This window comes from Chiloscyllium plagiosum, unplaced genomic scaffold, assembly GCF_037043375.1.
Source record: "Chiloscyllium plagiosum isolate Xiang-an unplaced genomic scaffold, Cpla_swu_hap1 HiC_scaffold_23, whole genome shotgun sequence".
Lineage (NCBI taxonomy): Eukaryota > Metazoa > Chordata > Chondrichthyes > Orectolobiformes > Hemiscylliidae > Chiloscyllium > Chiloscyllium plagiosum.
This window is the reverse complement of record NW_028270161.1, coordinates 47,495,694-47,517,965: the sequence shown is the minus strand read 5'-3', so window position 1 is coordinate 47,517,965 and position 22,272 is coordinate 47,495,694. Positions and strand designations below refer to the sequence as shown.

Here is a 22,272-nt window from a genome sequence, read left to right as displayed (position 1 = left end):
TAGTGAGCAGCATATGGTTCTAAGGGAGTGAGGGGGAGGGAATTACAGTACACACTGAAGTCATGTGTGTAAAATACACACACTGTACAAGTTTGTACAGAGGTGCAAACCCTGGACACAAGGAATCTCAATAATGTCACTGGTCATTGCAGATAGTGATCTCCTTGAAGCAGAAGTAATCACATGCAACTTTAAATGTGGTACCTGCAGCCCACAAAGTGCACAGACGATCCGAGAACTCCTAAGTCTGCACTAATGCAGGCAACAGCTTCTGTTGGATGATGTGGGGTAGAGGGCGGTGGGAGAACAAGGAATCCGTAATCCTACCACACTTAATATCTCCTACTGGGTATTTGCAATGACATGGTTTGCGCGGCATTCTTCGGAATAACGATTTTTGTTTTATCTCCTTGATCCTCACGGAGGCCAGCCTTGGCTCTCCTTGCTGGAATACTCCGGGTCTGGTGGAATGAGGTCACCGGCCATTCTTGTGTGATGTGAATGCCCATCGCTCACACGGCAAGGGAAAGAAAACGCACAACATTTTTACACCGACACAGGAGATGTAGGAGCAGGCTTGTGTCTGTGTGAGAGAGTTGCGGAGCTAACATTCCCGCCGTGAGAGGAGTCTTCGCTGTGAATTTTAAATCTCTGTTTCCGTTGGTTGCCCTCGCGCTGTCCCTTCCCCACCCCCACAATGCCGCGCGCGCCCGCTGACGGTTGTTTGAATCTCGGCGGCGCCATGTCCGCCAGGCCGCTGAGGATGTGAGTGCGGCCCAGAGCCGGGGCTCGGGCCTGGGGAGGGAGAGACCGCGTGGCTGGACTCTGGGGGCCCGGAGGAGCGTGCGGCTGGGCATGGAGCTGTGTCGGAACGAGGGGGTGGGGGTGCGCGAACCTGGGTACGAGGCCTGCGTTGATGTCGGGGAAGCGGGAGAGCTGATTCCACGCCACCCGATATTGTTTATGGTGAAGCTTGTGCCTCCTCCTCTTCCTCACCTCTCCCCGTCTTTGGAGCGGCTCCACCTCCCCTTCCCCTTCCCCTTCCCAGCCCTCCCGGACTGACGGTCGTCATCTCGCCCTCTGTCCCGGTTGGAGTTCCTCCCTCTGCTCCCCACCCCCACAACCAGGCCCGAATGGGCACCTTCTCCCCGGGCAATTGGATATCGGGCAACCCAGCGAAAGCCCGGTTAAATGTCCTCTCCGGACTTGACCGGGGCAGCAGAGAGTTTGGACTGTTTGTGTCCAAACAGCTGATGGTAATTGCCATCTCTCCACCATTTCCCTGGAGTCTGAGATTCTACATTAATTTTTGCTACCTTTTTGAGAGACCAAAAAAAGCACATGTGTTTAAAAGTTATTGACTTGTAATATAGAATCCATTCGACATCATATGAAAAATTGCATGGGATAAAAGTATGGTGATAAGATCCAGGAGTGCTACTTAATAATACGGCTTCTACAGATGAGGTGAAACAGTTCAGTGATATGTTCGTTGGCAGAAGGGACTGAGCAGGGGATGTAAAATTATCGAAGGAATGAGTACACGTATGTAATTGATGCACATCTCGTTCATCCAATGTCTGGAAGCTGCTGTGGCAATGGATATATTGATGTTGCTTTTGGAAACTATCAATAAAAGAAGCAAGGTTAATGTTGGAGATGAAAATTAAGTGAAGTAACTTGGTCAGATATGAGAAAGAAACATCGCCAATGTACGATGAAATTAACCTTTGTTGCAGCCTACAAGAGAAATGGAGACTATTCAATATTGTGCAGCATGATGAGTACAGAGCAATGTTCTATGTTGCTGTTATGTGAACTAGTGAAAATAAGTGGTATTTTCTTTCCCTCTTTTGTAGAAAGTGGGAAGAAAGTAAAACAGATATTTTATAATCAACCTATTCAGAGATGATATTACACACCTTTGGAGCAGGTGGGACTTGAAACCAAGCTTTGTGGCCCAGAGGTAGGGGACACTTAGCACTGACCACAATAGCCCAAGAAAATAAAATAGATTTTTTTAAAAACCAGTCTGTTCACTTATGTTATAGCACAGATCTGGAGCAGGTGGGTCTTGAACCTGGACCTTCCAGATTAGAGGTTGGAATACTAAATGACTCCATTGAATTTATTTTATCTGTGTTGCTATTTTACTTTGCTGAGCTGGAAAAAATCAGTTCTGAGTTTGACTTGAGCTCTTGTTGTTGGTTTTCTTATCAGCTGTAGTTTCAGATTATTAGGTAAGTAATCAATGAATGTAAATTTCTCCTATATAAATGAATTGCACAGATGTTCTTTGTTAGTTGAGTAGTGGAGTTGTAGCTAATACAACCCATTGATTCAGAAAGAGACTGACAGTATAATTAGTTTGGTACCTCTTTTTTGAATAAACTTCCTCACATTGAGCATTGGTATAATGCTAATTCGGGTCGGATTCAGAATATGTTTTCATTTGTATATCTTTTGACATTGGCACATTTGTAAGAAAGTGTAAAAATGTTGAAGCTGAATTTTGCAACTTGAGGTGTACAATGAGACGCGAGAGAAAGGAAAAGAATAATTGAAAACTGACATGCTTATAAATAACTTGGCAGCTAATATTTGATTTTGCAGTAGTTGGAATATTTTAGTAGATGGAAGCAGTGACTTAGTCAGAAAATTGATCTGTTTGAAGTAGTTATTCAGGATTTGGCACCTGCAACTTCTAAGGTTCATTGAATTTATGCAATCGGTTTAATAATCGTTTAACAGTGATAACCTCAAGCATAGTGTATATGGTTACTGATCCTTCATTGTCTTTATCATGTGTGTGGGTTAGTCAACAAGGATATTTGTTGAAAAGAGTTGTGGAAAAACTAAGATGCAGTTCAAAACTCTTAAAAATTTTCAACTTTTTGAGGCAAATGCTCTTGTTTGGCTTTTTATTTATACTAACACTTTCTATACTGCTTTCTTTTCATGTTTTCAACATAGCTTTAATATCTTGAGTGCAGTTAACAGAAACATTGCCCATTTTAATCTCCTGTACTATTTGACTGCACTGGCTCTATTCATCAAAAATAATTTTAAATTATTTTACTTTTTAGATTGGCTTGTGGAGATGTTGAAGGAAAACTGGATGCATTATACAACAGAGTGCGATCAATTCAGAAGAAAAGTGGAGATTTTGATGTGAGTTTTTTGTTTATAAATGGACCTTATAAAGTGCCTTAAATGCTACTTTTAAAAAAACAAATGTCTGATTTCGATGTAGGTTGAATATAAACAAGTGTTAAGAGCAGTTGATGGGAACTGAGAACTTTATTTCTTTTAATCTAGAGATATATTACAATTTTAAAACTAATATATGGTTGCTTTATGCAAATGAATTTGTAATTTTATTTTGGGGACTGTACATTGACATTTTGGAATCTAACAGTTAGTACCTTGTGTCCAATTTGGATCAAAATGTAATTATGATAAAATTCACTTCATTTTTTTTGAAGGGATGACAAAATTATTACTAGGAGATTATAATTACTGCAGACAAAATTGAATTAAAAACAATATTCTTGACTTTAGTCAAGTGTTTTGATTAAGAACTTGACAAAAATGGTTCACTAATTCACTAAGCTGTTAAAATTATTAACTATTAGGCAACATTTATGGGGGCAGAGGACCAGATATATTGATTTGATATATAATTTATTCGTTTATAGTTGCTGTTGTGTGTGGGGAATTTCTTTGGAACTACAGCAGAGGCAGAGTCAGAATGGGCAGAATACAAATCTGGAGCCAAGAAGGGTAAATCATTGAGCAAAATTTCTCTTAAAACCTTGAAAATGCTTGAATGTTGCAAAGAATTTTCACTATCTGTGATGAACATCAGCATCACTATAGAATTACTAATGTGCCATTTGTGTTTGGATACATCTGATAAAGCTCAGTAGTTTGAGCTGCAGCTATTTTATCAAATCAATTACCAGTTGCTGAGTTTGATTAATTACTATTGTAAAAGATAAATTTTGAAGTGTGCGTTTTGATGGTAAGATCCCTACCTCTGGACCAGGAGGCACAGATTCAACTCCCATCTGCTCCATACGTGTGTAATAACATCTCACCAACAAGGTTGATTCTAATACATTTCCCTACCTCTGGGCATGAAAGTCCAGTTTCAAGTCCATCAGTTCTGGAAGTCTGTCATTATCTCTTCAAACTGATCTGAAAAATTAAAAGATCCATTAGGGGGTCCTGTGACACCATGCTTGAGTCCCTATCTATATTTAAAAATATTTAAAAGCTTAATTGATTTCAGCAGACTGAGTTGCCCAGTATCTGCTCAGTAAGTTCCTTGCTGGATGCTGTGTGCAAATTTGAGTTTTGTGTTGATCAATGTGAGCATTGTTTGTAATTACTAGTAGTGGTTAATTCCTAATTACCTCATTCAATGTACTCCTCTCCTAGTTAATGTATTCCATTACATTCTTTTACATCAAGTATAATGAATTTGAGCAAATTGTATGAATATTACAGAGTATTTTAAATTCTTGCTCATTACTATGTCTTCACTTTGGAGCTGAAACAAAAATGGAGTACTGACATCTAAATAACGTGGAAAGAATAGATCTGAAATAGTGTGCATTGTAATGATTGAGTGTTGGACAAGTTTTCAGGCATCTAATTAAACAGCATAAGCAATATCGGCAGAAATTTCTGAAAATATTGTATTCAAGTAAGCATGCACATTCATGCATTCTGGTCTTTTCAGTTGATCATTGCATAATATAACATGTTTATTTTGATTTTTGAAAGTTTTTTTGTGATAGTTCATCAAAATCATAAACTTGTTCTGTGATGAACAAAATGTGGGAAGAACAAAATGTGGGAACAACAAAATGCAGACGCTCAGTAGATGTGAATTGTTTCTTGTGGGATTAATCAAAAATATATTATTTGGGTCATACTTTTTTACTTTTTTTTCAGCTCCCATACAGACATATACATTGGGAGCTAACAATCAGGAAACCACAAAATATTTCACAGATAAAGATGGGTGTGAATTGGCAGAAAACATTACTTATTTAGGTATGTGTCATACTTTGTAAATTGAATTTGTCTAAATTAAGAGTGTGCATTCTTTATGTTGTTTTAATTGACTTGTTTAACTTTTTTTGGTCCTTGTAGGCTTTTTCTTAAATTTTCATCTGTTATGTTCCTTTAGGTCGTAAAGGTGTTTTTACAGGTGCGTCAGGTTTGCAGATTGCTTACTTGAGTGGTACGGAGGCTCATCATGAACCTGCTCCTGCTTATTGCTATACATCAAAAGACATGATTGCGCTCAAGAGCTTACTAACCACCAATTCCAAATTCAAGGGTGTGGACATTCTGCTGACATCACAGTGGCCAAAAGGAGTGTGGCAATATGGGAATAATCTGGTCAGTTTTTGTTTAATTTTTTTCATTTTAATTTTAATGTACAACAGCAGCTGAACAGTTTTAAATAACATTTGAATCGTGTTTATGGTGTTAAATTCTATATATTGTGTTTTTACTTCAGTTTGTGCACATTGATTATAATTGTAGAATTTCGATCTAAATATATTGCAAATTTATGTATCTAAACTGGAGAATTATTTTGACTACAGAACAAATTAAATTTTATATTGATAGAGTTTATGTAATTGTTTAAAAAGTTTGAATAAGACATTATATACTAATTGCTTAGCAGGAAACATTTTTGATTTTTGTTTAAATACCTTTTTTCCAAAATAGTTAGAACATGTGTACAGTAAAGTCACTAAATTGAATACATTAATATGGATGTTGCTGTTTGTTCTTTGTAGCCTATTAGTGAAAATTGATTTGAAAAGTATTTAACTTTATTTGACAGGAAGGTATTGATACAAAATCATGTGGTTCCATCTCTGTCTCTCACCTTGCTTTTGCCCTAAAGCCACGATATCATTTTGCTGCATTAGAAGGTGCCAATTACGAAAGATTACCTTACAGGTATCAGTATGATCATTTAAACATAATCAACAGTTATATCTATATGTGTGTTGGGGATGTGATAAATTATGCTCATAGTGGTCCAATTTAGAGGAACAATAAGTCGCGCCACACAAAACCTTAAGTTATTGACTTTGTTTGTTTATGAGCTCACAGGGAGAGACCAGTTGACTGAATGGTCATGTGCTACTCTGACGAGATGCAGAGAGTTGCATGATTATATAGGTTATGGTCAATTAGCAAACTGTTAATTGTAGTATAATGAGCAAGTAGGCACTTTGCCTTGTCACTAGCCCCAGTCACATAGTATCTGGACAGTGCTAGTTAGTAGCTAATAAGCAAGTGTTAGAATACAATTGCTGCTTGTAAAAGAAGAATATTCAGATGCTCAGAAAGAGTTCGCTATCAGATATTAGTACAACTGCAAGGTCAACCACCTCACTGAGCGTGGGAAAATACAAGCTTAGCAAGCAGACACTAATATGAGGTTAAAAATGGTTTCCAGGCTTTTAATATGTAACAAGATGGCTGCTTCGGATTTTAACAAATTTCCCACAATGTGTGAAGTATTTTGTTCTGTTGGAAGAAAAGATGCCATTGCAGGATAGTTTATAGAACCTCTAACTGCTTTATACAAGAAAAGAAAAGTGGGGTCTGCAGGATAGGTGCTAGAACTATCACAGTTTATGTTAATCTTCATGTTGATCGAACAAATTAGATTGGGCAAAGATAGCCTAGAAAATAAGGTGTACTGTGGATTCAGAACATTTTCTTAGAACAGTATGTTCTAGCATCAAACATGCAGCAGGCTACTTGTATGCAATGAGACAGGATTGTTCTGTAACCTTGTAGGTGACTGATCATAAAGTAATAAAATTTCACCTTCAGTTTCAAGTTAAGAAATGTGGATCTGTGACCACTATTTTAAAACTCAGTATGGGTAATTATAAGGAGCATAAAGTCAAAATGTTTTATCTTGGTAGTCATCAGGAATGGGACACAAACCAAATTTTGAATGGGATATCAGTTTAGACAGCATGCGGTGACAGTGCTGATTGGTATGAAGATGCAGTAAGATCTGTCGCCTGTCCATTTTAGGTGGCTAATTAACAACAGATGAGGTCAATAGACTGATTTGTCAAGGTGTTGCTACGGGGAATACAGCAGGGATTGGGAATTGATATGAACATAGAACTGTACAGGCCCTTTGACCCTTGATGTTGTGATGGTCTCTCAGACTAACCTACATACCCTTCATTGTACAAACTTATCAAAGTGCCGCTAAATATCCCTGATCAATCTGACTCTACTACCACTGCTGGCAGTGCATTCCATGCACCCACCACTGTCTAAGGAACCAACAATGACGTCTCCCCTAAACCTTCTTCAACCTACCTCTGACATCTCCCCTAAACCTTCCTCCATTACCTTAAAATTATGCCCCCTTTTGATAGGCATTTCTGCCATGGGAAAAGGTCTCTGGCTATCCACTCTATCTATGCCTCTCAATAACCTGTACATCTTTATCAAGTCACCTCTCATTCTTCACTCCAATGAGAAGAGCCTTAGCTCCCTCAACTTTTCTTTACAAGACTTGCCCTCCAGTCCAGGCAGCATCCTGACAACCCTTCTCTGCAAAGCTTCCACATCTTTCCTATAGTGAGGTGATCAGAACTGAACACAGTATTCCAAGTGTGATCTAAGTAGGACTCTACAGAACTGCAGCATAACCTCTTAAACTCAATCCTCTCATTAATGATAAACGTTTTTCAGTGAAAAGGGCATGATGTGTGCATGTAGTTCTTTTGCCTACACAAAATAAAATGCCACTAACGATACTGCATTGGTTTCTGATGCAATTCTTAGCACAGTCAAGGTTACTTAGTAATAGTTAAATTACATGTAGTACTGAAGAATGTGTTCTGATTTTTGCAAGGATGGGCTGACTGAGTATAGTTGGGTTGCTGCCTTTTGCAGGCGGGTAAAGGGAAGTGTTGTTTGATGTAATAAAAAGAAGAACTACTGATGCTGGAAACCTTAAACAGCAGAAATTGCTGGAGAAACTCAGCATGTTTAGCAGCATCTATGATAGCAAGTGAATGTTTCAGACCTACATACCTGGTACAAGCTGGCACTGAAACTTGTATACCACATTACTCATTTGCATGATCGGCAGCTTGGCTTGACTGCAGCATCCTGTTTATGGAGAATGTCACTTGCTTATTTACTGCAAAGTAGCAGCATGTGACAGTCAGGTATTTACCTGTTGCTCAAATCTTTGAGACACTTTCCTGTTCCTGAGTAATCTGCAATAGACTGAGCATCTTTCAGGGCCACGCATCGAGATCATAGACTTGTCATGAGTTTGTATGATATACAGCTTCAATAGACAAACATGCCATACTTGTTTGAAACATGCCGAGCCTGTAAACTAGCTCAAAAGAACATGGCTTGGCTGCAGACTTATTCATGTTATCAAATGTAATAAATCTTTCTAATGTGTATTCTATGAAAACAACTTGCTCATAGTTTCAATTTAGGTGTGCAATCACCCTTCATTAAGTGTAAAGAAAAATTTCTGAATTTGAACTCCTTTATTATCTGTGGATTGTAGAACAAACCAGCATTCAGCAAAAATACTGAGGCCCTGGCAACATCCTTGTAAATCTTTTCTGAACCCTTTCAAGTTTCACAACATCTTTCTGATAGGAAGGAGACCAGAATTGCACACAGTATTCCAACAGTGGCCTAACCAATGTCCTGTACAGCCGCAACATGACCTCCCAACTTCTGTACTCAATACTCTGACCAATAAAGGAAAGCATACCAAATGCCGCCTTCACTATCCTATCTACCTGCAACTCCACTTTCAAGGAGCTATGAACCTGCACTCCAAGGTCTCTTTGTCAAACTTATTACCCAATTATTGATTATACCCAAAATGGAAGGAAATTGGCCTAATGTTTTAAAAACAAAGTAACGTAAAAATGTGCTAATAATTCTCTGAAAGGTGAAAATTCCCATTGTCCCACATGCAGCATATTGTCCATCTATAATTATCTATTTTTAATTCCAGTCGGCAAGATATTGATGAGGCAGTATAATCTTTAGCTGTTTTCTTTTTACCCTTTAATACTTTTTGAAACCGAATTTGATTGTTCAGAGTACTTTAACTAACATCTTCTAACGACAAGTTTAAAAAAATCACGAGAGGCATGGATAGGATAAATAGGCAAAGTCTTTTCCCTGGGGTCGGGGAGTCCAGAACTAGAGGGCATAGGTTTAGGCTGAGAGGGGAAAGATATAAAAGAGACCTAAGGGGCAACTTTTTCACACAGAGGGTGGTACATGTATGGAATGAACTGCCAGAGGAAGTGATGGAGGCTGGTACAATTGCAACATTTAAAAGGCATTTGGGTAGGTATATGAATAGGAAGGGTTTGCAGGGATATGGGCGGGTGCTGGCAGATAGGACTAGATTGGGTTGGGATATCTGGTCGGCATAGATGGGTTGGACCGAATGGTCTGTTTCCATGCTGTACATCTCTATGACAGGCTGCACAGAAAGTCTAGGACAGTTTTGGGTTCAATGTACTTTGATAAAGGACCATCCTTTGCATTTAGTTGTGGAGATATAAACTTATGTAATTAAGTTAATGTCTGTTTTATAATAAAAGGATTTTTGTTTGGTTTATATAGAAACCATGTGATACTACAGGAAAATGCACAGCATGTCAGCAGGTTCATAGCACTGGCAAACCTCAGCAATTCTAGTAAGAAAAAGGTAAGTAAGCAAAATTCAAAATTACCAGCATGACTGTACATTGGGACAACCATTTCAAATTTTAAATGCTAATGTAGATTTCCCTTTTGAGTTCATTTATCAAACTGTTTACCAAATTTATTTTATTTAAATCCTAATATTTCAAACATTTCAGTAATTTGTTTCTGAAATGTCTTCATAATCTGTTTTCCTTCAAAGTAGTTGAGAAGAGCATTAAACATGCAGAATAAATATTTGTGGGCTACAACATCAGTTTGGGTATTCAGTCTACAATTAGTGTCACTTGAGAGATGAATGTAAAATTACTTATGATTGGTGCACTTTTTTTTCAAAATTGAAAAATATCCAAATTCTGTTATGGAATAAATGGCCATCTCTTTACACTTTTCATTGATTAGCCTTGGTTCATAGCTCTAAGGTCAGAGGTTCAAGTGTTTTCAGAAACACAAAGACATAATTTATATTGAGCTAGAGTCAATGGAAATCAAAAAGTAAGCCATCAGCGGTTGGAGTCATACCTATCCTAAAAGAAGATCGTTATGGTGGTTGGAGGTCAGTCACCTTAGCTCGAGCACGTTGTATGGAATGTCCTCAGTGTTGGGCCTTCAGTTGCTCTATCAATGATATTTCCTCCATTGTAAAGTGCAAACTGCAGAATGTTCTCTGATTTGCTCAATATTCAGCAGTATTTGTGACTCTTCAGATACTGAAATAGTCCATTTCCAAATGTCGCAAAGGCTCGGATTGATATTTGTACCATACAAGTGCCGAGCAATGACCATCTCGAACAAGAAGGAATGTAGCCACAGTCCCTTGACATTCCACGGTATTATCCTTGCTCACTCTCACACTGTTAATATGCTCAGGTTGCCATTGACTAGCCAAATGCATATTATGGCTTCAGCAGGTCAGAGACTAGAAATTGTGGGTGTACCAAATGCCTGTAGGCAGTAATTCACCATCACCATCTTCTTCAGGGTAGATTAGATTAAATTACAGTGTGGAAACAGGCCCTTCGGCCCAACAAGTCCACACCGACCCGCCGAAGCAAAACCCACCCATATCCCTACATTTACCCCTTACCTAACACTACGGGCAATTTAGTATGGCCACTTCAACTGACCCTGCACATCTTTGGACTGTGGGAGGAAACCGGAGCACCCGGAGGAAACCCACGCAGACACGGGGAGAACGTGCAAACTCCACACAGTCAGTCGCCTGAGGTGAGAATTGAACCCGGGTCTCTGGCGCTGTGAGGCAGCAGTGCTAACCACTGTGCCACCGTGCCGCCCAATTAGGGTAATTAGGGGTGGATAATAAATGCTGACTCAACAGCAATGCTCACATCTCTTGAATGAATTAAAATTTGTCTGAGGTGCTGTTGTTGAAACAGCATGTTGAACAAAGGTCTGTTTTTACCCTTTTAATACAAAAACTATTCCATGATACATCCAGAGCAGTATTTATAGCATCCTACCTAACAGCTAGCCATCAAAAGTAAATTTCATAATTATTGCGGTTTTTGAGTTCTTGCGATGCAAAAGTTGAATACTATATTTGCCTAGTTACAGCAATTACCACACTTAAAAGTACTTCATTGGCTGTCATGTGCTTTTGCGCATTCTGACGGCATGACAAGTGTTATAAAAATCTAAGTTCAGGCTTTTATTTTAAATAATTTTCTTTTGTTTAATGTTTTTTAACTTTAATTTTTTTGTGAGCCATGTACAAGCTTTTGGTTTGCAGATCTTTAATGTATAAATTAAATTAATTTTGATGTACTTCATAATTTAACATTCCTCTTTTCAGAAACTTAAAGTATAATTTTACTGAAATTTCTTCTAAATGTGAGGTCATAAATTTCATATCTCACTTATTTCAAAAGCTGGTGCTTATTCTAACCAATTCGTGAACAAAAAAAATGAATAGTTCTTTATTGCTTCGTCTGTCCTCATGATATTTGTGAGCTGTTTCTCCAATATTTCTTACTCAATTTTGATTTAACTGGATGGATAGGAGGTGTATGAACATAGAGACAGGAGCAGAAGTAGGCCATTTGACCCTCTGTCCTACTCCATTATTCTGTATGATCAAAGCTAATTTGCTTGTGTTTTGAATTCCAAATTCCTACTTACTTCTAATCTTCGGTCCCCTTGTCTAACAAGAATCTAACTACCTTTGATTTTAAAATCTGTCGTAACATAGCTTCCATCGCCTTCTGAAGCAGTGTTCAAAATTTACACAGTTCTCGAGAAACACATTCTCCTTGTTTCACCCTTAAAATAGTGTCTCAAATTCTGGACTCCAGCAAGAAGAACCATCCTTTACATACATACCTTGTTAAGATCTTTCGGGATCACTTTGTATATTTCAACTGAGTCATCCATAGCTATTCTAAACTCTAGTAGAAACGAACCCAGCCTGTCCTCGTACAATAACCAGCTCATTCCAGCTATCAATCCAGTAAACAACCTCTAAGCTGCCTACTACGCATTTAGACTTTCAATAAGGAGACCAGTACTCCACATAGTATTTGAGATGTGTCTCACCAATGCTCTGTATGTCTGATCTTTCGTGGTCAATTCTATTTGTAATGAAGGATAGCTTCTCATTAATTAGCCTTTTTGACTGTGTTATACCTACATATTGATCTTTTGTGACTTGTGTTCTAGAATACTTAGGTCCCTATGCAATGTAGAATTCTGCAGTCATTCTCCATTAAAATAATACTCTCCATTTTTGTTCTTTCTCTCAAAGTGAACAATTTCATATTTTCTCTCCTCCTACTCTCACCTGCCAGATTTTTGCTCATTCAAAGTCTATCTCTATGAATTAGGAGCACGAGTAGGTCACATCTTTCATTGGATCTATTGTTTAAATTTTGTTAGTTTCCTAGCTTTATAATTTGCTTTTAACTGCCTCCCTTAAAAATAAGACAATTATATTTTTAAAAAAATGATTCTAATTTAAATGACTTAGGGTTTCACTTGATCTGTCTGATCTTTTAGTTTATGCCAAAATTAACTGAACATTAATTCTCTAATTATGTTTTTATAGTACTTGTACGCATTTAACATAATGCCCCTGTGTGCAATGGATCCAACTGAACTTGTAAAACAGCCATTGGATGTAACTGAAAGTCCATATATGAAAATGATGAAGGAATTTCAAAAGACAAATACAGAGGAAACTGCAACAGTAAGTGTACGTAGGAAACCTTTTCTTGTAGTATTCGGTGCAAATCAAAATAATTTGTCCTTCATAAAATTTCATGCATGCAATTATTCTGAGTCCAAAATACATTTTGTATACCGTTGTCTAAGGTCCAGAAATGTGGTGTTGGCAGTATAATATGGCATTGGAGTTTTCATATTTTTATTTCTTTTGATTTTACTTTTATGTAAACAACACTAAACCCTATTACTTATATTTCATTATATGTCCAGATTGTAAAGCTGTACTGACATCTGTGAAATTTGAAATATTATATTTCCAGCTCTCTATCGTGGACTAAACTGCACACAGACATGAGACAGGTGTGGGTGGTCAGCCCCTCGAGCTTGCACTGCCATTTAAGAAGATCATGCATGATCTGATTATAGCCTCAAAGCTACATTACCATCTACCCTGATAATCTTTCCTGACTTTCCAATAATCTCTGCCTTAAAAATATTCAAAAGACTCTCTTCCTGAAGAGAGTATAGAAGTAGAGTTCCAAAGATACTCGACCCTTGTGAGGAGGAACATGAGCCTCAATTCTGTTTTAAATGTGACTCCTAGTTCTAGATTCTTCCCTAAGATGAAACATTGTATCTCTATCTACATTATCAAAATCTCTCAGGAACTTGTATGTCTCAATTAAGTTACTTATTACTCTAAACTCCAGCAGGTGCAAGCGTGAGAACTTAATTAAAAGTCTATAATTAAAATTCATATCAGAAGTAATTATGAAACAGTTTATTGGATTTAATGAAATATGCAGGATGGAGGGCATTGTGCAAATCATGCTTTCTAAGCATTTTTGAAATCTAGCCAAACATGTAATGAGAGCAGGACATTTGCTAATGCTGACTTCTTCTGTAATTGTGCAAAAATATTTGAGTTAAGTTTTCATAAACTTAATCCATCTTTTGGCATAATGAAATGGTTTTGCAGAAAAGTAGGAGTTGGCCATTTGGCCCTTTGACTCAAACTTCCTCAGTTCCTGTGCTGCTTAGGTCAATCATTCTGCTCTGTAGAGCCTTCCCTTCACTAGTGTTTTCTTTCAGTGTAGGAGTTTTATGAATTTATAATTTACTATTAGTTGCTCCAATAGCTAATTTACTTTACAGGGAGAGAATCAGTTCTTCTTTGACTTAAGTAAAAAAGCAGGAAAGAAGAGATCATCTGAAGGAGGAAGACCTTCACCTCATCAATCAAAACAGCCGCGAACGATACGTAAGTGCCTGAAAACGTTTTTGTTTTGTGCGTAAGATTTCGGGTTTTTTCCTGATGCAATTGGGAAGTGACAGCATATTAATAAATTTTAAAGACTTCAGAAAACAGATTTGCAATTTTCTTTTTAGTCTTATTTTAATGCACTAACCTGAAGTTTCTCTGATGTGAAGGTAACTTGTCTTTTTCTTAACGTTTGTTGAAAAATTGAGTCTTAAAGGAGCTTTAAGGAAATTATTTTAGGATTGTGATCATTGCTATTCTCAGCAGTCTACTGCCTCATTGTGAGCCTGTTCTTTTTGTTTGTGCCTTGCTCCACCAGTTGTATTTAGGTCTTTACCTCTTTATTTTTTCAGCCTGCTTATATATATCTAAAAGCAGAGGTATTTACTATACTAGTAAATTGCATTACCCATAATTAAATCATAGAAGCAACAAAATTTTGTTTTAAAGTGCTAATTGCTATGCTACAGTCCAGGTTGCTCACCTAAGGATGTCATTGTCAGTGAAGTACAGAAAAAATAAAAATAAAGTCCAGCTGCAGAACGTGATGTCCGAAATGTCAAGCAGTTAGCAGCTTTCTCTTCCCAGTGGTGTCAATACTTTCAGACTTTAGGACAATTTTGAGTATATCCTTATACGCTTTCCTTTGGCAGGCCTTTATGCATTGTCTAGCTAAGAGCTGGTAGAAGTGAAGTTGCTGTTGGAGACAGTTTTCAGGCATCTGGACTCAATGGCTGATCCATTGGAGTTGATTTTTCAGGAGCTGGGCTTGATGCTATTAGATGCAGTTTGACAACGGATGCATGTGTTATTCCAGTGACCCTCTTAATTGATCCCCATGGTCCAATGAAGGCACCACTGGTGGAAGCACTAAGGATCTTGATGTCACACTGGTGGAGAGTCCAGATTCCACTGTAGTAGAGGATGGTGGTCATCTCATTTCTAGAGTCACACAAGACAGAAACAGGCCCTTTGGTCCAACTCGTCCAGATATCCTAAACTGAACTACTCCCTTTGCTGGATGGAGGTTTGCTTGCTGAGCTGGAAGGTTCACGTAGTGAGCAAACCTACATCCAGAACCTCAATCTGAGCTACAAATCTTCTCAAAACTGGCGAACATCCATGGGCATAATACGCTAAAACTATTCACTTTGCTTACTTTTACCCATAATCTCTCTAAACCTTTCCTCCTCTTGTACCTGTTAAAAATGTCTTTTAAATGTTGTAATTGTACCCAGCTCTACCACTACTTCTGGCAGTTTATTCCAGATACAAACCACTTCTGTGAGAAACAGTTGCCCCTCAGGTGTCTCCCAAATCTTTCCCCTGTCGCCTTTAACAATGCCCGTTTAGTTTTGGACTCCCCGATCCTTGGAAAAATATCTTGGCTATTCAGCCTATCTGTGCTCCTCATGATTTTATATACCTCTATAGGGTCACCCCCTCAGGCTCTGATCCTCTGAGAGAAAAGTCCCAGCCTCTCCCTCAAATACTCCAGTCCCATTTAGTTTAACAACATCTTTCCCATAGCAGGGAAACCAAAATTGTATGCAGTATTCTAAAAGTCTTGTACAGCCACAACATGATGTCCCAACTTCTATTCCATCCTCTGACCAATAAAGGCAATCACGCCAAATGACGCCTTCACCATCTTGTCTACCTACAATTCTACTTTCGAGGAACTATGAACGTGCACCCCTCGGTCCCTTTGTTCAACAGTACTTCCCAGGGCCCTACCATTTAACTGTATAAAACTTGCTCTGGTTTGCCTTACCAAAATAAAATATCTCACATTTATCTAAATTAAATACCATTTGCCATTGACATATCTGATCAAGATCTCAATGTTCTCTTGGGTAACCTTCTTCGCTGTCCACTACACCTCCAATTTTGGTATCGTTGCAAACTTAGTAACCATAACTCCTATAAATGACGAACAACAGTGGACCCAGAACCAATGCTGTGGCACACTGTTGGTCATAGGCCTTCAGCCCGAATAATAACCTTCTACCATCCCATCTTCTACCATTAAGCCAACATTGTATCCAATTGGCTGTCTCTACCTGAATCCCATTTGATCTAGCCTTACTAACCAGTCTGTTTTATTGCAATAGGAAATAGAATGGTGGATTTAAGCATCATACAACACTGCCTTTGTATTAAACGCATCAAAGTGTAAAATTTTAATGGGCGGAATATAATCTCTGAAATTAGATGTCTTATACACATCCTTGTTTCTTCAAGAAAACCTTCATTATTATTACGTATGATTTGTAAAGCTGATTAGTGGACTTTTTTTCACTCTGTAACTCTGCACTCACGTGCACACACTCACTTGTGCGCTCATTCTCCTGTAACATGGAGAAGTTTGAACCGGAAGGAATATATGCTATGCAGGAAGTAAATAAGAGGTGTCTTGAGACATTGCAATTAAATTGCTTTCTCAAAAGTTGAGGATTATTCAAATATACTCTTAGTTGTGTCTGACCATTCAGTCATTTCTGTGGATCTCTTCAGTTCTCTTATTCACTAACCTTTATTGAACATGTTTGATTCATTGAGGTGAAATTCCATTAGCAAAGCTGTTTTGTCTCATTAAGTAGCCAATTTTGTCTGTAGAATTGAGTGCTAATAAGCTGTTGCATTGACAGAATGAGAGGAGGAGGATCTCAAAACCCGTCCTATATTTGTCTCATTTCCAGAGGAAGCAATGGATAGTAGTCAGGTACAGCAATTGTAACTGCCTTTCTATGATCACTGCCTATCCAGTGTAAAAGTAGTAATACTGTTCTATGGGGAAGCAGTACAGGGAAGCTTAACATGTATATACAGTTGCATACATAAATTAAGCTTTCAAATGGGCGGCATGGAGGCTCAGTGGTTAACAGTGCTATCTCACAGCACCAGGGAGCTGGGTTTCACTTCCACCTTTGGGTGATCCTTCAGTCTAACTCGTCCATGCCAACCAGATATCCTAACCTAATCTAGTCCCATTTGCTTGCACTTGGCCCATATCCCTCCAAACCCTTCCTATTCATGTACCCATCCAGATGCCTTTTAAATGCTGGGGTTGTACGAGCCTCCACCACATCCTCTGGCAGCGCATTCCATACAGGTACCACTCTCTGTGTGGAAAAAGTTGCCCCTTAGGTCCCAAGCTTTCCCTTCAACCTAAACCTATGCCCTCTAACTCTGGACTCCCCCATCCCAAGGAAAATACCTTGTCTATTTATCCTGTGCATGCCCTATGATTTTATAAACCTCTATAAGGTCACCTGTCAGCCTCCGACACTCCAGGGAAAATAGCCCCAGCCTATTCAACCTCTCCCTATAGCTCAAATCCTCCAACCCTGGCAACATCCATGTAAATCTTTTCTGAACCCTTCCAAGTTTGACAAGATCCTTCCGATAGAAAGGAGACCCAGAATTCCACACAATATTCCAAAATATTGTCAAACCAGTGTCCTGTACAGCTGCAACATGACCTTTCAACTCTTATACTCAATGCTCTGACCAACTAAGGAAGGCGTATCAAATGCCTTCTTCACTATCTTATCTTCCTGTGATTCTACTTTCAAGGAACTATGAACCTGCACTCCAGAGTCTCTTTGTTTAGCAACACTCCCCAGGACCTTACCATTAAGTGTATTGGCTTTTCCAATAATTAACTAACTAAATTGAACTCCATCTGCCACTCCTCGGCCCCATTGGCCCATCTGATCAAGATCCCATTGTAATCTGAGGTAACCTTCTTCGTTATCCAGTACACCTCCAATTTTGGTGTCATCTGCAAAATTACTAAAGAGGAACCTCGATTATCCTAGCGAGGTGGGTGGGCACTATTTCGTTTGGATAATTTGATTATTCAGTTTATTGATTTAAAGGCCCTTCCACTGGGGCTCGGAGTTTTTTAAGTCTGCTCTCCGATCGGGATATGAGGCAGCAGCACACCACACACGAGTCTCGCACCCCGCCACCATCCAACACTGTCCCCTGCCAACCCCTCCACCCCTGTCCAACATCGAGGTTCCTCTGTATACCTCCTATGTTCACGCCCTAATCATTAATATAAATGACTAAAAACAGTGGACCCAGCACCGATCCTTGTGACACACCATTGATCACAGGCCTCCAGTCTGAAAAGAAACCACCCACCACCACCACCTTCTGTCTTCTCCCTTTGAGCCAGTTCTGTATCCAGATGGCTAGTTCTCCCTGTATTCAATGGGTCTGTTTCTGTGCTGTACATCTCTATGATTCTGTGTGGTATTTACACATTCTCCCTGTGTCTGTGTGGGTTTGCTCTGGGTGCTCCAGTTTCCCCTTCAGTCCAGAAGATGTGCAGGCGAGGTGAATTGGCCATGCTTTTAAATAGAAAATTGCCCATAGTGTTCAGGGATGCATAGGCTAGGTGGATTAGCCATGGGAAATGCAGGTTTCCAGGGATAGGGTAGGGGTTGGCTCCGGATGGGATGCTCTTTGGAGGGAGTCGATGTGGACTCTGTGGACCAAATGGCCTGCTTTCACATTGTACGCATTCCAATAAATTTCTAAAACTCACTGAATGTACTTTATGAATTTATTTTTCATTTTCCAAATTAAAGATGCTCATTGTTCTCAGTTTATAAAAAAAAGTACTTGGTGTAACGTGAAGTACACATCTGAAACTTTGTGTTTGTTCTTGTAGCTCAGCCCACAGGTCCTTGCTGGTTCTGCCTTGCTAGTCCCGAAGTAGAAAAGCACTTGGTTATCAGTATTGGTACACATGTAAGTACTATATGTCCATTTGAGTATTTCCTTTTGGTTAGAAAGCATAAATTTTGAGCATTGGTTGCTACTAGATTACAAAAGTGTTCAAAACACTGGTTTCAATTACATAAGCAACCTTGTAGCATTTCTGGCAAGATCAGATAAAATTAATTACTAGTGCTGCATCTTGATTTGTTAACACCATTCTTGTGTATTACACCACTGGCAGTCACATTCACAAATTAAAACCTAATGAATCTAAGGTTCAGTACTATCCACAGCTCATGAGACACTGAAATAGTTTGTACAAATATGCTGCAAGACCTAGACATAATTCCAGCTTGGCTTGATCAGTAACGAACAAATCTTCCCTTGACATTCAATGGTACTACGAGGTCTCCAGGGAGCAGCGGAGCCCGTCGGGATACGTGAGCATATAGTTTAGTTCCAGTTTTTTTCAGTTCCTGGACGCAGTCGGAAAAGTCACGAGGTCACATATTTGAGCAGTTGCTTTACATGAAACGCTACACGGGTAATGTCTTCCACCCATCCTCCTCCTCTAACCAAACAAAAGTTCTGTGCATCCATTGGTAAGGTGACAAGTGTCTTCTTTTTTGTTTCATTTGTTTTTGTTTCCGGCAGTCTATTTGGGAATTTAGAATGGTGGGAACGGAGGTTAGGGCAGTTGAATGTTCTTCCTGCAGTATATGGAGGTAAGGGTCACCTCTAGTGTCCCTGCTGACTTCATTTGTGGGAAATGCACCAAATCCAGCTCCTCAAGTACCGTGTTAGAGAATTGAAACTGGATGAACTTCAGATCATTCAAGAGTCTGAGGGGGTTATTGAGTGCAGTTACAGGGAGTTAGTTACTCCACAGCCACGTGATGAAGATAGATGGGTTACCGTCAGGGGTAGGAAAGGGAACTGGCAGGTGTGCAAGGAACTCCTGTGGTGGTTCCCCTCAATTCCCCTCAAGGAATTAAGGGCTACGGGGAGAATGCGGGTAGGTGGAGTTGAAATGCCCATCAGCCATGATTGAATGGCAGAGTGGACTCAATGGGCTGAATGGCCTTACTTCCGCTCCTATGTCTTATGGTCTTAATAACAAGTATACTGTTTTTGGATACTGTTTGGGGGGTGTGATTTACCAGGGGTAAGTAATGGGGCGCCGGTTTCTGGCACAGTCTGTCCTTTGCTCAGAGTGGAAGGGGAAAGAGGAGCAGAGCTTTAGTCATTGGGGACTCCATAGTTAGGGGGACAGATGGGAGGTTTTGTGGAAACGAGACTCATGATCTTTGTGTCATATTTGTTGACAGGAGTAGTGCCAGAAGACTGGAGGATGGCAAATGTTGTTCCCTTGTTTAAGAAGGGGAGTCAGGACAACCCTGGTAAATGACAGGCCAATGAGCCTTACTTTGGTTGTGGGTAAGGCATTGGAAAAGGTTATGAGAGGTAGGATTTATAATCATTTGGAACAGAATAATTTGATTAGGGATGATCAACACGGTTTTGTGAAGGGTTGGTCGTGCCTCACTAACCTTATTGAGTTCTCCGAGAAGGTGCCAAAACAGGTGGATGAAGGTAAGGCAGTTGATGTGGTGTATATGGACTTCAGCAAGCCATTTGATAAGGTTCCACACAGTAGGCTATTGCACAGAGTAAGGAGTTTCGGGATTGAAGGTGATTTAGTGGTTTGAATCAGAAATTGCCTGGCTGAAAAAAGACAGAGGGTGGTGGTTGATGGGAAATGTTCATCATGGAACTCAGTTACCACTGGTGTGCCGCAAGGATCTCTTGTGGGGCCAAGCTGTTTGTCATTTTTAAAAATGATTTGGAAGTGGGCGTAGAAGGGTGGGTTAGTAACTTTGCAGATGACACTAAGGTAGGCAGAGTTGTGGTTAGTGCCGAAGGTTGTTGTGGGTTACAGGGGGACGTGGATAAGGTGCAGAGCTGGGCTGAGAAGTGGCAAATGGAGTTTAATGCAGAAAAATGTAAAGTAGTTCACTTCAGAAGAAGTAACAGGAATGCAGAGTACTGGGCTAATGGTAAAATTCTTGGCAGTGTGAATGAACCGAGAGATGCGTGTCCAGATGCATAAATCCCTGAAGGTTGCCAGCCAGGTTGATAGTGTTGTTAAGGCATATGGTGTGTTGGCGTTTATTGGTAGCGGGATTGAGATTTGAAGCCACAAGGTCATGCTTCAGCTGTACAAGACACTGGTAAGGCCACACTTGGAGTACTCCGTGCAGTTCTGGTCACCGCATTATAGGAAGGATGTGGAAGCTTTGGAAAGGGTTCAGAGGTGATTTACTAGGATGTTGCCTGGTATGGAAGGAAGGTCTTACAAGGAAAGACTGAGGAAATTACGGCTGATTTCGTTGGAGAGAAGAAGGTTAAGAGGTGAGTTAATCGAGATGTATAAAGTAGTCAGGATTAGATAAGAGCCATTTACCTCAAATGGTGAAGGCTAACATGAGGGGACATAGCTTTAAATTGAGGGGTCATAGATTTAGGACAGATATATTTGGGTAGTTTTTTACTTGGAGAATAGTAGGGGCGTGGAACAGTCTGCCTGCAACAGTAGTTGTCTCGCTGACGTTAAGAGCATTTAAATGGGCATTGGACATACATATGGATAATAATGGAATGCTGTAGGTTAGATGGGCATCAGATTAATTTTGCTGGTCGGCGCAACATTGAAGGCCGAAGGGCGTATACTGCGCTGTAACATTCTATGTTCTATGTCACTGAATCCCTTAGAATCGATGTCCTGGCTTGGTTATCATTGAAACGGAACAGGGCCAGTCATTAAAAGATCAGGGAATTCGTGAGATGGGTTATCTCCTGACTCCTCAAAGTCTGTCCACACATCTACAAGGTGCAAGTCAGGAAAATGATGGAACACCTTCCACCTGCCTAGATGAGCACCCTCCACCTGCAGCTCCAACAACACACAAGTTTGACATTTATGCAGGGCAGAGCAGACCAATTGATTGGTACCGAGGTGGTGATGGCCCAGTGGTATTATTGCTGGACTGCTAATTCAGAGACCCCAGGTATCGTTCTGGTTGCTAGGGTTCATACTCCACCATGGTAGATCATGAAATATGAATTCAGTAAAAAATATGGAATTAAGAGTCTAATGATTTATTATCACAGCGTTTTACAGTGAATAATACGGTAAAATACGTGAAAAGCTTTGACTGTTGCCACAGTCGAGTGGCATTTTGAATAGTTTAAGAATGAAAAGCTATAACTGAAAGTCTGTCTTTGTTCTGCTGCTTCTACCATGAGCCCTGAACCAACTCACCCAC

The 22,272-nt window shown here is 39.6% G+C and overlaps 1 protein-coding gene across 8 annotated transcripts in view; it reads left to right on the top strand.

Moving 5' to 3' along the window:
- The first annotated feature begins 266 nt into the window (after nucleotides 1-266).
- Nucleotides 267-22,272, top strand: part of cwf19l1 (CWF19 like cell cycle control factor 1) — a 38,174-nt gene continuing 16,168 nt past the window's right edge. The window contains exons 1-10 of one of the 8 annotated variants that reach the window (XM_043713560.2): nucleotides 267-349; nucleotides 3,087-3,171; nucleotides 3,699-3,783; nucleotides 4,963-5,064; nucleotides 5,201-5,415; nucleotides 5,870-5,988; nucleotides 9,688-9,772; nucleotides 12,830-12,970; nucleotides 14,104-14,209; nucleotides 18,897-18,976. In XM_043713560.2, coding sequence (XP_043569495.1) covers nucleotides 279-349; nucleotides 3,087-3,171; nucleotides 3,699-3,783; nucleotides 4,963-5,064; nucleotides 5,201-5,415; nucleotides 5,870-5,988; nucleotides 9,688-9,772; nucleotides 12,830-12,970; nucleotides 14,104-14,209; nucleotides 18,897-18,976 — 1,089 coding nt within the window. In that variant the 5' untranslated portion in view covers nucleotides 267-278. Of the gene's footprint in view, nucleotides 350-609; nucleotides 766-1,121; nucleotides 1,257-3,086; nucleotides 3,172-3,698; nucleotides 3,784-4,962; nucleotides 5,065-5,200; nucleotides 5,416-5,869; nucleotides 5,989-9,687; nucleotides 9,773-12,829; nucleotides 12,977-14,103; nucleotides 14,210-18,896; nucleotides 18,977-22,272 lie in introns of those variants that run through there. The other 7 variants (XM_043713558.2, XM_043713559.2, XM_087999628.1 and 4 more) reach the window with 7 other exon arrangements.